The following is a 15,288-nucleotide window of genomic DNA, read 5'->3' on the forward strand; positions in this document are numbered from 1 at the left end:
ATTAAAAAATGGAAAGAATATGGCACCAAAACAAACCTGCCAAGAGAGTGCCAACCACCAAAACTATCAAACCAGGCAAGGAAGGCATTAATCAAAGCGGCAACAAAGAGACCAAAGATAACCCAGAAGGCGCTGCAAAGCTCCACAGCAGAGATTGGAGTATCTGTCCATAGGACCACTTTAAGCCATACGGTCCACAGACCAGGGCTTTACAGAAGGGTGGTGAGAAAAAAAGCCATTGCTTTAAGAAAAAATAAGCAAACATGTTTGGTGTTCACCAAAAGGCATGTGGGAGACTCCCCAAACATATGAAAGAAGGTACTCTGGTCAGATGAGACAAAAATGTAGCTTTTTGGCCATCAAGGAAAACACTATGTCTGGCACAAACCCAACACCTCTCATCACCCCGAGAACACCATCCACACACGGTAGTGGCAGCCTCATGCTGTGGGGATGTTTTTCCATTAGCAGGGTCTGGGAAACTGTCAGAATTGAAGGATTGATGGATGGCGCTAAATACTGGGAAATTCTTGAGGGAAACCTGTTTCAGTCTTCCAGAGATTTGAGACTGGGACTGAGGTTCACCTTCCAGCAGGACAATAACCATAAAGCAACACTTGAGTGGTTTAAGGGGAAACATTTAAATGTCTTGGAATGACCTAGTCAAAGCCCAGACCTCAATCCAATTGAGAATATGTGGTATAAGTATGTGGTACTTAAAGATTGCTGTATACCAGCGGAACCCATCCAACTTGAAGGATCTGGAGCAATTTTGCCTTGAAGAATGGGCAAAAATCCCAGTGGCTAGATATGCCAAGCTTATAGAGACATACCCCAAGAGACTTGCAGCTGTAATTGCTACAAAAGGTGGCTCTACAAAGTATTGACTTTGAGAGGGTGAATAGTTATGCATGCTCAAGTTCTGTTTTTGTTTCTAATTTCTTGTTTTTCACAATAAAAAATATTTTGCATCTTCAAAGTGGTAGGCATGTTGTGTAAATCAAATGATCCCCCAAACATAAAACAATTATAATTCCAGGCCACAAAATAGACAAAATGCCAAGGGGGGTGAATACTTTCGCAAGCCACTGTATGTGGCATTTGACATCATTTTTTTGTTGGTCTTTCATTTGTCTAATTAATTATGCTTCTATGGGTGCATCTGCAGCTCTGAGTCCACAGGGCTAACTGGAACAAACAGTGACTGTGATCAGATGTAAACAAAACAAGCCTGTAACCATGGTGAACACATTAAGTATATGTGGTTCCACAATTTAACCAACTGAGCCAAGACGGAACAACTCTGGTGATGGAGTATCCACAGGTTTTGTTCCAACCTTTCTGAACCACATCGCTCACCACGGTGAACTCATGTGAGACCTATCCATCAAGGGGCAGCTTGGCACCAAAGCCCAGAGTAGGGAACATCTTATCAGGGTTAAGAGGGTAGAGGTCACTTACCAGGGCGAACTCATGTGAGACCCGTCCGTCAGGGGGCAGCTTGGCGCCGAAGCCCAAAGCAGGGAACATCTTATCAGGGTTCAGAGGGTAGAGGTCACTTACCAGGGCGAACTCATGTGAGACCCGTCCGTCAGGGGGCAGCTTGGCTCCGAAGCCCAAAGCAGGGAACATCTTATCACTGTCGTAGTCCTGGATGATCTCCCCTACAGCCTTCATGGCCATGGCGTAGGCATTCATCTGGTAGGGACTCATGTAGTGGAGGGAGGTGGGCTGGGTTGGGTTGCCTGGGAAACAGGTACGGTAATGGGACAGTAATAACAAGGTACAATAATGGAACAGAGCCAGATATAGAAAAGGAATGGTTGTGTCTCAAATTAAACTCCATTCCCCATGTGGGGCACCGCTAGACCATGCTGTTTATGGGTGAAAGTGGTGCAGTATATGTGGAATAGGGTGTTATGAGTTTTGCCCATACAGAAAGGTAGTTGTGATTTCAACCAAAATGGTGATACTTTTAGACAGCATAATACAGCATCTCACTAGAGACCGTGTTACATCTCTTTCCCTGCCTTTCCCCTCTGTATAAGACTCTGGGTAGTGGGTACAGTATGAGTGACAAAAACATCATTCCATAATCAATAATAGCAGGAGAATAATTTCACTTCGTGTCTCGTAAAAGCACTTTATAGCACAGTGGCTGCAGTGGTTATGAGTATAGTGACATATGACCTTTAGATCTTTTAAACGGACCTATTGGACACGCATCCATTACATTTACATTTACATTTAAGTCATTTAGCAGACGCTCTTATCCAGAGCGACTTACAAATTGGTGCGTTCACCTTAAGACATCCAGTGGAACAGCCACTTTACAATAGTGCATCTAAATCTTTTAAGGGGGGTGAGAAGGATTACTTTATCCTATCCTAGATATTCCTGAAAGAGGTGGGGTTTCAGGTGTCTCCGGAAGGTGGTGATTGACTCCGCTGTCCTGGCGTCGTGAGGGAGTTTGTTCCACCATTGGGGGGCCAGAGCAGCGAACAGTTTTGACTGGGCTGCGCGGGAACTGTACTTCCTCAGTGGTAGGGAGGCGAGCAGGCCAGAGGTGGATGAACGCAGTGCCCTTGTTTGGGTGTAGGGCCTGATCAGAGCCTGGAGGTACTGAGGTGCCGTTCCCCTCACAGCTCCGTAGGCAAGCACCATGGTCTTGTAGCGGATGCGAGCTTCAACTGGAAGCCAGTGGAGAGAGCGGAGGAGCGGGGTGACGTGAGAGAACTTGGGAAGGTTGAACACCAGACGGGCTGCGGCGTTCTGGATGAGTTGTAGGGGTTTAATGGCACAGGCAGGGAGCCCAGCCAACAGCGAGTTGCAGTAATCCAGACGGGAGATGACAAGTGCCTGGATTAGGACCTGCGCTGCTTCCTGTGTGAGGCAGGGTCGTACTCTGCGGATGTTGTAGAGCATGAACCTACAAGAACGGGCCACCGCCTTGATGTTAGTTGAGAACGACAGGGTGTTGTCCAGGATCACGCCAAGGTTCTTAGCGCTCTGGGAGGAGGACACAATGGAGTTGTCAACCGTGATGGCGAGATCATGGAATGGGCAGTCCTTCCCCGGGAGGAAGAGCAGCTCCGTCTTGCCGAGGTTCAGCTTGAGGTGGTGATCCGTCATCCACACTGATATGTCTGCCAGACATGCAGAGATGCGATTCGCCACCTGGTCATCAGAAGGGGGAAAGGAGAAGATTAATTGTGTGTCGTCTGCATAGCAATGATAGGAGAGACCATGTGAGGTTATGACAGAGCCAAGTGACTTGGTGTATAGCGAGAATAGGAGAGGGCCTAGAACAGAGCCCTGGGGGACGCCAGTGGTGAGAGCGCGTGGTGAGGAGACAGATTCTCGCCACGCCACCTGGTAGGAGCGACCTGTCAGGTAGGACGCAATCCAAGCGTGGGCCGCGCCGGAGATGCCCAACTCGGAGAGGATGGAGAGGAGGATCTGATGGTTCACAGTATCGAAGGCAGCCGATAGGTCTAGAAGGATGAGAGCAGAGGAGAGAGAGTTAGCTTTAGCAGTGCGGAGGGCCTCCGTGATACAGAGAAGAGCAGTCTCAGTTGAATGACTAGTCTTGAAACCTGACTGATTTGGATCAAGAAGGTCATTCTGAGAGAGATAGCGGGAGAGCTGGCCCAGGACGGCACGTTCAAGAGTTTTGGAGAGAAAAGAAAGAAGGGATACTGGTCTGTAGTTGTTGACATCGGAGGGATCGAGTGTAGGTTTTTTCAGAAGGGGTGCAACTCTCGCTCTCTTGAAGACAGAAGGGACGTAGCCAGCGGTCAGGGATGAGTTGATGAGCGAGGTGAGGTAAGGGAGAAGGTCTCCGGAAATGGTCTGGAGAAGAGAGGAGGGAATAGGGTCAAGCGGGCAGGTTGTTGGGCGGCCGGCCGTCACAAGACGCGAGATTTCATCTGGAGAGAGAGGGGAGAAAGAGGTCAGAGCACAGGGTAGGGCAGTGTGAGCAGAACCAGCGGTGTCGTTTGACTTAGCAAACGAGGATCGGATGTCGTCGACCTTCTTTTCAAAATGGTTGACGAAGTCATCTGCAGAGAGGGAGGAGGGGGAGGGGGAGGAGGATTCAGGAGGGAGGAGAAGGTGGCAAAGAGCTTCCTAGGGTTAGAGGCAGATGCTTGGAATTTAGAGTGGTAGAAAGTGGCTTTAGCAGCAGAGACAGAAGAGGAAAATGTAGAGAGGAGGGAGTGAAAGGATGCCAGGTCCGCAGGGAGGCGAGTTTTCCTCCATTTCCGCTCGGCTGCCCGGAGCCCTGTTCTGTGAGCTCGCAATGAGTCGTCGAGCCACGGAGCAGGAGGGGAGGACCGAGCCGGCCTGGAGGATAGGGGACATAGAGAATCAAGGGATGCAGAAAGGGAGGAGAGGAGGGTTGAGGAGGCAGAATCAGGAGATAGGTCTGAGAAGGTTTGAGCAGAGGGAAGAGATGATAGGATGGAAGAGGAGAGAGTAGCGGGGGAGAGAGAGCGAAGATTGGGACGGCGCGATACCATCCGAGTAGGGGCAGTGTGGGAAGTGTTGGATGAGAGCAAGAGGGAAAAGGATACAAGGTAGTGGTCGGAGACTTGGAGGGGAGTTGCAGTGAGGTTAGTGGAAGAACAGCATCTAGTAAAGATGAGGTCGAGCGTATTGCCTGCCTTGTGAGTAGAGGGGGAAGGTGAGAGGGTGAGGTCAAAAGAGGAGAGGAGTGGAAAGAAGGAGGCAGAGAGGAATGAGTCAAAGGTAGACGTGGGGAGGTTAAAGTCGCCCAGAACTGTGAGAGGTGAGCCGTCCTCAGGAAAGGAGCTTATCAAGGCATCCATGACATCAGCTCCTGCATATTGGACCTCGTCAAATAAAAACAAGGAAGCAATAACCCTTATGAGTCATCAGTGGATCTAAGTTTGAACTGAACCATCTGTTGTTGTTGTTGTTGTCTAAGAGATGCGATCGTCCCAGTCAACCTCACTATAACGTCTAAGAGCTCATGACCCAGGTCATTTCCTTCCAGCCTTGCTATAACAGGTACACATTAAAATGGATAAGAGAGGCACAATCGTTCCTGTTATCACCACTATGCTATGATCTCTGACAGCATTAGGTATGAGCCCTGACATAATGGAGAGGGCTATTACAGATCACTTTATTCCCCATCTGCACACATTTAAAATAGCCCTGGTCGAGCATTAGGAGAAGTGTTGTGTGTGTGTGTGTGGCTCACCGTTTGAAGCGGTGAAATCAATCGCCACTGTGAAATTAATCTGGGTCCTGGAAGGCAAAAGCAAAAGGAGGGTAATTATTTGTTTACCGCAGACACATACGGCTTAATGAACTTTAGTAAACACAATAAATGTTCTGATTATCATAGCTCAAGCAAGCCGATCAGTTAAAACCTCTCCTTGTCCTTGGTCCCCGAGGACACTAAATGCAATATAATAGAGAGTGAGAGAGAGAAAACTGTCTAATCCTTCACTATTTACAGTATTTCCCAAGAAGTCAAGACAAACAGGTTCAACAGGTCAGTGCACACAGTGCTGAGGTACCGTGCCCTGTGGCTCACACAGCCTCTTGCCCTCTCCACCACCGCCTGTATTTGAATAGATCATGTACTGTAAGGAACCATTGGACTGGTCATCCTGTGACGCCATGCGGAGTGCACTGCTCAGCCCGCAGACACACGTCAGTGCAGCAGACCTGAAGAAGCCGGTTTACTCATTGTGAGGGAGGGGGAGGAACCAGACCAGGGGCTCTGTGCTCTCCTCTCCCCAGCTCCGAGCCACTCTGCCTGCGTTAGCTGTGGTTCAGGTCAGGATAGGAGCCATGAGGTGGGTATGGAAGTATAGGGCCCAGGTCGGGCTCTGCGCTACTCTAGTCCACACTGACACACACAGCCTGGGTCTAATGCTGGGAGAGGAAGGGGTGGGTGGGGAGTGATGCCTGAAGTACAGAGCTGTCACTTCATGTTAGGGCAGAGGCTGCATCAAGGATAGAGTCTAGGGGTGGAGGGGGGCAGAGGGAGGATGAGAGGAGGGAGGAATAAGGAAGGAGCAGAGGGATGCTTGCATCATTCCCCCGGAGTTAAATCACACATTGTCTTAAAATCGCTCATTTACGCTTCGGGTTGCATTGCTAAGAATGTGTTTGAGCGCATCCCTTTTTCTCCCCAATTTCGTGATATCCAATTGGTAGTTACAGTTTTGTCCCATCGCTGCAACTCCCGTACGGACTCGCGAGAGTCAAAGGTCGAGAGACATGCGTCCTCCGAAACACGACCCTGCCAAGCCGCAATGCTTCTTGACACACTGCTCGCTCAACCCGGAAGCCATTGAGCGCATTTCTTAACTAATATTTGTGTTGGGGTAAAAAGTTACATATGGTAGTGTATGTCAACGTGCACGTTATTCTGGGCTATCCTGCACCAAACAGATTTTTATTTTATTTTTTAACTTCACTGAATTGTACTGTAAGTCATGTTACATGATTTCAAGTTCCCCCCATTGTATAATTCAGTGCCAAGATGTACAGTACCACTCAATATTTAAGGGCATTGGTACGCTGCAGAAGTCAGTGGAGAGGAGGCAAGTTTAATATTGTGAGAAATGAACAGAGGGACAAGTCTGCAAGGAGAAGAGGAGGTGAGACAGTGGTGTGTTGGAGTCATATCTGGTCCAGCTCTCTGTGCCAAGAGGGAGGGAGGGAGACACAGACAGACAGACGTGCATTGGAGTCATATCTAGTCCAGCTCTCTGTGCCAAGAGGGAGATAGACAGACAGTGGCCCGCCAGGCTGAATTATGGATGTCTCCACACACACGCACCCGTGCACATTACACACACAGCGAGAGTTTCCACCTTGTTCAGAGAGTGTGAGGACAGCCAGAAACAGGGGAAGGAGATGGATAAAGAGAGAGAAAGAGAGAAAAAAAGAGCAGAGAAATGTATCCCAGTCTGAAACAAAATATTACTCAGTTATTTCAACATAATTCAAAGACTGTAAATCAGAGGAGGTCCAACTCAGAGATGCAATCTAATTATTCACATTAGAATGCAGAGGGCTCTCGCTAAAGGTCAGCCGAAGCTTCTGCACCAATCACAGATGACTGTGCACAGTGAGGTAAGAGTGAAACATCACCCCATTGGCTCCAGGTGTTGCCCCTGGCAGCGCACGTTCCAGGAAAACTAGCCAGCCCCTTCTGATCTTAAAGGGGCAATCAGCAGTTGCTACATACATTTTATGTATGATATGTACCCATGGATTCTTAAAGAATATAACTTGTAAATAACTCATGAGCTTAGTTCAACTGTTGTACCCCCATCAGTACCGAAAATATAAGCTCGTTTGTGAACCAATGTTTGTAAACAAAACAAAGTAAAAAAATGTTAAACACTGTATAGCCTCAAAACATGGTTAAAAGTAGAATTCTGATATCATGGATGGTCCGGCCTTGCATCCATAGATCTGTCTATACATTTGAGACGGTTTACATTTCTCCAGCCCCGTCCCTCAGCATCTTACCGAAACAGGGGCGGGGATGACACTTTATTGTTTCTACTGCTTTAACCCAGCTCAAACCCAAAAAGCTATTATTTCAACACAGAGAGAGCGCGAGCGAATGTAACTTTTAATATGGGCGATTTTTTTTAGTTTGCCTTGAAACGTTATCGAAAAGCAACATTCAAATAACGGATAGAAAGTCAACTCTTCTCAAGTAAGATTTTCGGAACAAACAGTAAAGCAGGAAATCACTAAGGAAGTGACTACGAGGACTTGGCAAACCATTACCTTTTTGTTCATATCTGACTGTGTTATTAGCTGGATCATTATCAGAGAGAGGAGAGGAGGAAAGGAGAGTGGAAGAGAGGAGATGGGGAGTGGGAGGAGGGGAGAGGAAAGGGGAAGAGATTTTCTCATGTTAAACAAACATCTAACAGAGACTCAACACTACTGTCCCTTCCAGCCTTGTCTATGGTTAATGATTCATAATAAGTCAATAGTACTACTGTAGGAGCGTTATTGTATTAGTGGCATCCATCGGCCCCTGCCAGTAGACCTGGGAAACCCGGTAGGAGTAATTAGCACTGGTCCTGAGGCTAATTGATTGTTTCATGCATCATTTAGGACTCCATATCCACAACTGTAAGGGACGATGCAGTCTATAGAGACACTACATGAGCTCACTTGGAAACAAAACATGTCATCCCAATGTCTTCCCTGGTTAAATAAAGCTTAAAAAAGAAAGAGTGGAGGAGTGTGTGCCATATTGAAGCTATCAGTGCAGGGGATGAGGCACACACAAATCTTGACTCATGTCTATGTCTCCTATCTGATAGTATCACCCAGGGGCGATCAGTGCAGTACCTTTCTCTACAGCGCTCCATTTATTTGCTTCAGATTGCCTCCGGGCAGGAAGAGAAAAAAAACCCTGCCAGCCACAGAGCCAGCTGATGACCAATTCACAGAAAAATACAAATGTCTGGGAAAGAAAGAGAGAACCTTGTCTGGAGAGAACACACAATGGCGTGTAAGGAGGAGGAGAGAGAGAGAGAGAGAGATGTAGAGAGAGAGAGAAGTAGAGAGAGAGAGAGATGCAGAGAGAGATGTGATGTAGAGAGAGAGAGATGCAGAGATAGATGTGATGTAGAGAGAGAGATGTGATGTAGAGAGCGAGAGAGCGAGAGAGAGAGGGAGATCCATTCCTAGTATTAATGTTAAAGCCCTGGGTGATTCAACTGGACTAGGCTCTGACAATGTATGACAAACCACGGTACTTTGCAGTGGTGATGGCACTGTGGAAGTTTAGAGAAGAAGGAAGAAGAAGGAAAGAAGGCGGAGGATGAGAAAAAGACTGATTGTTTACATGCTGCCTACATACCACCAGCAACCATTAAGGGAACATTGACGCAATAAAACAACTTGAAAGCAACACGAGCAGAACAGAAGGTTGGATTAATTATGTTTCAAATGGACCGTGTTAATCCCTTTGTATATAACAACTGGTGTTAATACATTAACACTGAATGAGGGTCCCAATTCCACACACACACGACAGCTGTGTGCTGCTTGAGAAGAGATGGGGGATGAAAAGTGACGAGAAAAGAACAGATGAGAAAGAACAGAGAAGAAAATAAAAGGGATTATGTACTGAACAAAAATAAAAATACAACAATTTTGCTGAGTTCAAGTTCATATAAGGAAATCAGTTAATTGAAATAAATACATTAGGACCTCATCTATGGATTTCACATGACTGAGAATACAGATATGCATCTGTGGGTCACAGATCCCTTAAAAAAAGGTAAGGGCGTGGATAAGAAAACCAGACAGTTTCTGGTGTGACCACCGTTTGCCTCATGCAGTGCGACACATCTCCTTCTCATAGATTTGGTCAGGCTGTTTGTGGCCTGTGGAATGTTGTCCCACTCCTCTTCAAAGGCTGTGCAGGATATTGTCGGGAACTGGAACACGCTTTCGTTCACGTCGATCCAGAGCATCCCAAACATGCTCAATGGGTGACATATGTTTGGTGAGTATGCAGGCCATGGAAGAACTGGGGCATTTTCAGCTTCCAGGAATTGTTCATTTTTATGAAAAATGTTTGTATTTTACCCCCTTTTTCTCTCCAAATTATGATTTTGTCTTATCACTGCAACTCCCCAATGGGCTTGGGAGAGGTGGAGTCATGCGTCCTCTGAAACGTGACGCCCCTAACCACGCTCCTTAACAACCGCCAGCTCAACCCAGAATCCAGCCGTACCAATGTGTTGGAGGAAACACTGTTCAACTGGCGATTGGGGTCAGCACGCAGGCATCCGGCCCACCACAAGGAGTCGCTAAACCGCAATGAGCCAAGTAAAGCCCCACTGGCCAAACCCTCCCCTAACCTGGACGACGCTGGGCCAATTGTACTACAGACCCGGGAATGAACCCGGGTCTGTAGTAACACCTCTAGCACTTCGATGCAATGCCTTGGACCGCTGCGCTACTCGGGAGGCCCTAGCTTCCCGGGAATTGTGTACAGATCCTTGCGGCATAGGGATGTGCATTATCATGCTGAAACATGAGGTGATGGCGGCGGATGCATGGCATGACAATGGGCCTCAGGATCTCATCACGTGCATTCAAATTGCCATCGCTAAAATGCAATTGTGTTCATTGTCCGTAGCTTATGCCTGCCCATAACCCCACCATGGGGCACTTGGTTCACAAGGTTGACACAAGCAAACCCCTCGCCCACATAATGACATACACGTTGTCGAAGCTTGTGAGGCCGGTTGGACATACTGCAAAGTTCTCTGAAACAACATTGGAGGCGGCTTACAATAGAGAAATGGACGTTCAAGTGGACAGTCCTGAGACATCTGTGGCATTCTGTTGCGTGACAAAACAGCACACTTGACCTGTGTAATGATCGCGCTGTTAAATCAGCTTCTTGATATGCCACATGCGGATGGATCATCTTGGCAAGGGAGAAATGCTCACTAACAGGGATGTAAACAAATGTGTGCACAACATTTTCTGAAAAATACATGCATATGGAACATTTCGGGGATCTTTTATTTCCACGTTTCATTTATATTTTTGTTCAGTGTCGAGGAAACATATCACAGCAACATGCTATTTCTTAGCAAACAAGCCCAGACAGATGCAGAGACACGAGGGGGTGGAGCATGCCACAGTTATTATAAAACATGAGCACTATGGTCCATTATCGTCCATTTAGGCTTCAAAACAGCAAAAAACATCACTTTCCACTTCACTTAGTCACACGAACATCGGTGCACACCACTCACCCGCCCTGGCCCACTCTGTCAAAAAAAACATGAAATGTTAAGAGTTAGGAAAGTGCTTCTTATTCTACAACATTCAGTAAGACCTAGTTTCGTGTATGCATTTTACACAAGCAGAGTAAAAAAAAGTTAACTCCTGCCTCCTACACACTTGTCTGCAATTACACGGTTGACCTCCATCACACTCATACACAATAAACCACATCAGTATACACGGAGTGTACAAAACATTAACAATGCCTTCTTAACATTGAGTTGCCCCCTCCCATGGACTACAAGGTGTCGGAAGCGTTCCACAGTAATGCTGGCCCATGTTGACTCCAATGCTTCCCACAGTTGTGTCAAGTTGGCTGGATGTCCTTTTGGGAGGTGGACCATTCTTGATACACATGGGACACTGCACCTGGCACATACTACCTGTTGAAAGTCTCTTAAATATTTTGTCTTGCCTATTCACTCTCTGAATGGCACACATACAAAATCCATGTCTCAATTGCCTCAAGGCTTAAACATCCTTTAAAAACAGTAGATGTAACAAGTGACATCAATGAGGGATTGTAGCTTTCACCTGGATCCACCTAGTCAGTCGACATCATGGAAAGAACAGGTGTTCTTAATGTTTTGTATACTCAGTGTACAATCAGCACATATTACATGCATCCACAGGCTCCATTCAGTGATGGTCACACCTCCATATCACCGTGGCCAATGGCCATTGTGTTACATATAGTCAGGTGCACAATTATTGGCACCCTTGACAAAGATGAGCAAAAAAACTGTATAAAATAAATAAATAATACAAGCTACTGTATATTGTATGCTAAAAAAATTGGGATATTATTTTATACCAATACAATTGCTCAGATAAATAGATTTTGAGACGATAGCATCAAACTCCAGGTGGTGCTATGCAGTGGTGTGTCCAGAACATTTTGAATGAGCACAGACCCAGTTTAAGGGGGGCCAGAGCATAGCTTAGGTTTGGCATATAAGGGTATTAGCATACAGCAGTAAATTAACTTGAAAGTGCCCTACAGAGTGCGAGTTCAACTATAACATTCGAGGGGGTCTCCATTTTTCTTTTTTACAGGACCTCCTGTGTGTTTTTTTAAATGGCTTTTATAGTAAAATACATGTACTTTCACTTGAAAAATGTATTACCTTTTATTGTCTCATGAACACAGCCAGTCATGATTTGTTCAATCTAATTGTCAAACAAATCACTTCAAAAAGTAGGTTAAATAGGTCTACTCAAAAATAAGTCCAGCATCTGAACAGTGCACCCACCATTTCAATGGAAAGGAACTGTTAAGCGTGTTAAGTGTAATGGCATTCAGCACACACAATAGTGTGTATTTAGGATGCTAATAGAAGCCAGGCTTCCCCCAAACATTTTTACATTGAAGGAAATCGATGATAGACACGAAAGAAAAAATAATTGTAAGAATGTTTCTTTTTTCAATTTGCAAGAGGCTGAATCTATTTCACAAGAGAAAGCATCCGAGCGAGGCAAACAGCACCCCTCTGTCTTAGTATCTGTAGCCCATGCATCATTTTGGCAGAAATGCCTTCTGGAACATGTGAACTTTCATGTGCCTTAATAACAAACTTGTATCTATAAATACGAATACAATTACGAGCCTAGTTGGTTTAGCCAAGGAAAAAGTCCGGAACCTTCTCGCTAGCCATGATTGGCTGAGATAATGGATGGGCTGGACATGCAGAGAGATGAGTTTGGGATTGGTCTATCATGTAGCACACTTCTATCCATAACATGAGCTGCTCAGTAGGTGTAGGCAGTCCTTGCTACCGTGGCTTTTTTGAAAGATATAACGTTAACCATGGAGAAAAAAAAAAGAGTTTCTACAGTTCTCAACAACATTGCTGCCTTGAATTTAGAAGGAACTATCGGCAAAGATCAGTGATAAGTTGTGGGGAAAAAATTCAGTTGTGATGGACTACTTTCTGCACATGGTCAGTGTGAACCGCAGTGACTTGACACAATGGGCCAAACAAGCTGTAGCTAACTACAAACCAAAAAGAAAAGACAGTCTGCCATGAAGCTTAATCCATGTATACGGGTAAGAGTCTAGCTACATTTTCAGATATTATACTTTTTGGTCAGAAAGTCGTTTTCATGGCAAGTTAAAGTGTAATGGTCGCTAGCTAGCGAACGTTAGCTTGCTGACTCGCTAGCCAATGTTATGTGTATGATCTGTGTAGTAATAGCATTTGTATCTCAGAAATGGCTAGTTATAGCCTAATGTTAGCCAGCTAATATTGAACCGAATTTGTTAGCTTTAGCTACGTGCGGATTCATACTACAGCATTTCATGCATGGTGGCTAGCTATGACAATCTGTTTGTACTGTAGCTATGGGTTGGGATTATGGTTCATTATTTATCTAGCTAGCTACATGTTTAAACAAAAGACTCCACTTCGCCAGATGATTACATGACCCATCAAGTTAGCCAGGTGTGTCTGGGGGTGGTTACGTTACGGCTATCTATTGTATTTCATGAACATGTGTACATGTCTAGACAATAGTGACGCATTCACTTATCTATAGTGTGTTCAGAAAGTATTCAGACCCCTTGACTTTTACCACACTTTGTTACGTTACTCATTTTAAAATGGAGTAAATCATCCACCCCCCCCTCATCAATCTACACACAATACCCCATAATGACAAAGCAAAAACAGGTTTTTAGACGCTTTTGCAAATGTATAAATGTAGTTTTAAAAAAAACACCTGTGGTAAATTCAATTGATTGGAAATTATTTGGAAAGGAACACACCTGTCTATATAAGGACCCACGGTTGGCAGTGGATGTCAGAGCAAAAACCAAGACATGAGGTTGAAGGAATTGTCCGTAGAGCTCCAAGACAGGATTGTGTCGAGGCACGGATCAGTTTTGGCACAGAAGGGTACTAAAAAACATGTCTGCAGTATTGAAGGTCCCCAAAAACACAGCAGCCTCCATCATTCTTAAATGGAAAAAGTTTGGAAAAACTAAGAATCTTCCTAGAGCTGGCTGCCCGGCCAAACTGAGCAATCAGGAGAGGTAACCAAGAAACCGATGGTCACTGACAGAGCTCCAGAGTTCCTCTGTGGAGATGGGAGAACCTTCCAGAAGGACAACCATCTCTGCAGCACTCCAACAATCAGGCCTTTATGGTAGAGTGGTCAGACGGAAGCCACTCCTCAGTAAAAGGCACAAGACTGCCTGCTTGGAGTTTGCCAAAAGGAACCTAAAAGACACTCCGACCATGAGAAACAAGATTCTCTGGTCTGATGGAACCAAATTTGAACTCTTTGGCCTGAATGCCAAGTGTTACGTCTGGAAGAAACCTGGCATCATCCCTACGGTGAAGCATGGTGGTGGAAACATCATAAGGATCGAGGGAATGATGAATGGAGCAAAGTACAGAGAGATCCTTGATGAAAACCTGCTCTAGAGTGCTCAGGACCTCAGACTGGGGCGAAGGTTAATCTTCCAACAGGACAATGGCCTTAAGCACACAGCCAAGGCAACGTAGGAGTGGCTTCGGGACAAGTCTCTGAATGTCCTTTAGTGGCCCAGCCAGAGCCCGGATCGAACATCTCTCGAGAGTCCTGAAAATAGGTGTGAAGCGACGCTCCCCATCCAACCTGACAGAGCTTGAGAAGATCTGCAGAGAATAGATGGGGAGAACCTCCCCAAATCCAGATGTGCCAAGCTTGTAGCATCATACCCAGGAAGCCTCGAGGCTGTAACCATTGCCAAAGCTGCTTCAACAAAGTACTGAGTAAAGGGACTGAATACTTATGTAAATGTGGTATGTTTTTATATGAATTTGCTAAATATTTCTAATAACCCCTTTTTGCTTTGTCATTATGGGGTATTGGGTGTAAAAAAAACAACAACGATTTAATCCATTTTAGAATAAGATTGTAACATATCAAAATGTGGAATAAGTCAAGTGGTCTGAGTACTTTCCAAATGCACTGTAGATGTGCGTCTGGGTAAGTAAGCATCGTCTAATAATGATACAGCATTTGTATATGCCAGTAACCATTTCACCGCACCGTTTACACCTTCTGTATCCTGTGCATGTGACAAACTTCTATTTTATGACACTACCGTTCAGAAGTTTGGGATCACTTAGAAATGTCCTTGTTATTGAAAGAAAAGCAAAAAAAAATTGTCCATTAAAATAACATCAAATTGATCGGAAATACAGTGTAGACATTAACATTGTAAATGACTACTGTAGCTGGAAAGAGCTGATATTTTATGGAATATCTACATAGGCGTACAGAGGCCCATTATCTGCAACTATCACTCCTGTGTTCCAATGGCACGTTGTGTTAGCTAATCCAAGTTTATAATTTTAAAAGGCTAATTGATCATTAGAAAACCCTTTTGCAATTATGTTAGCACAGCTGAAAACTGTTTTTCTGATTAAAGAAGCAATAAAACTGGCCTTCTTTAGACGAGTTGAGTATCTGGAG

The 15,288-nt window shown here is 45.3% G+C and overlaps 1 protein-coding gene across 1 annotated transcript in view; it reads right to left on the minus strand.

Annotated features, from left to right (window-relative positions):
- Window positions 1-15,288, minus strand: part of LOC115106870 (copine-8) — a 132,418-nt gene that overhangs the window by 14,370 nt on the left and 102,760 nt on the right. The window contains exons 14-15 of the mRNA XM_029630041.2: window positions 5,228-5,274; window positions 1,564-1,745 (exon numbers count right to left, since the gene is read on the minus strand). Coding sequence (XP_029485901.1) covers window positions 1,564-1,745; window positions 5,228-5,274 — 229 coding nt within the window. The remainder of the gene's footprint in view (window positions 1-1,563; window positions 1,746-5,227; window positions 5,275-15,288) is intronic.

This window comes from Oncorhynchus nerka, linkage group LG23 (assembly GCF_034236695.1).
Source record: "Oncorhynchus nerka isolate Pitt River linkage group LG23, Oner_Uvic_2.0, whole genome shotgun sequence".
Classification (NCBI taxonomy): Eukaryota; Metazoa; Chordata; class Actinopteri; order Salmoniformes; family Salmonidae; genus Oncorhynchus; species Oncorhynchus nerka.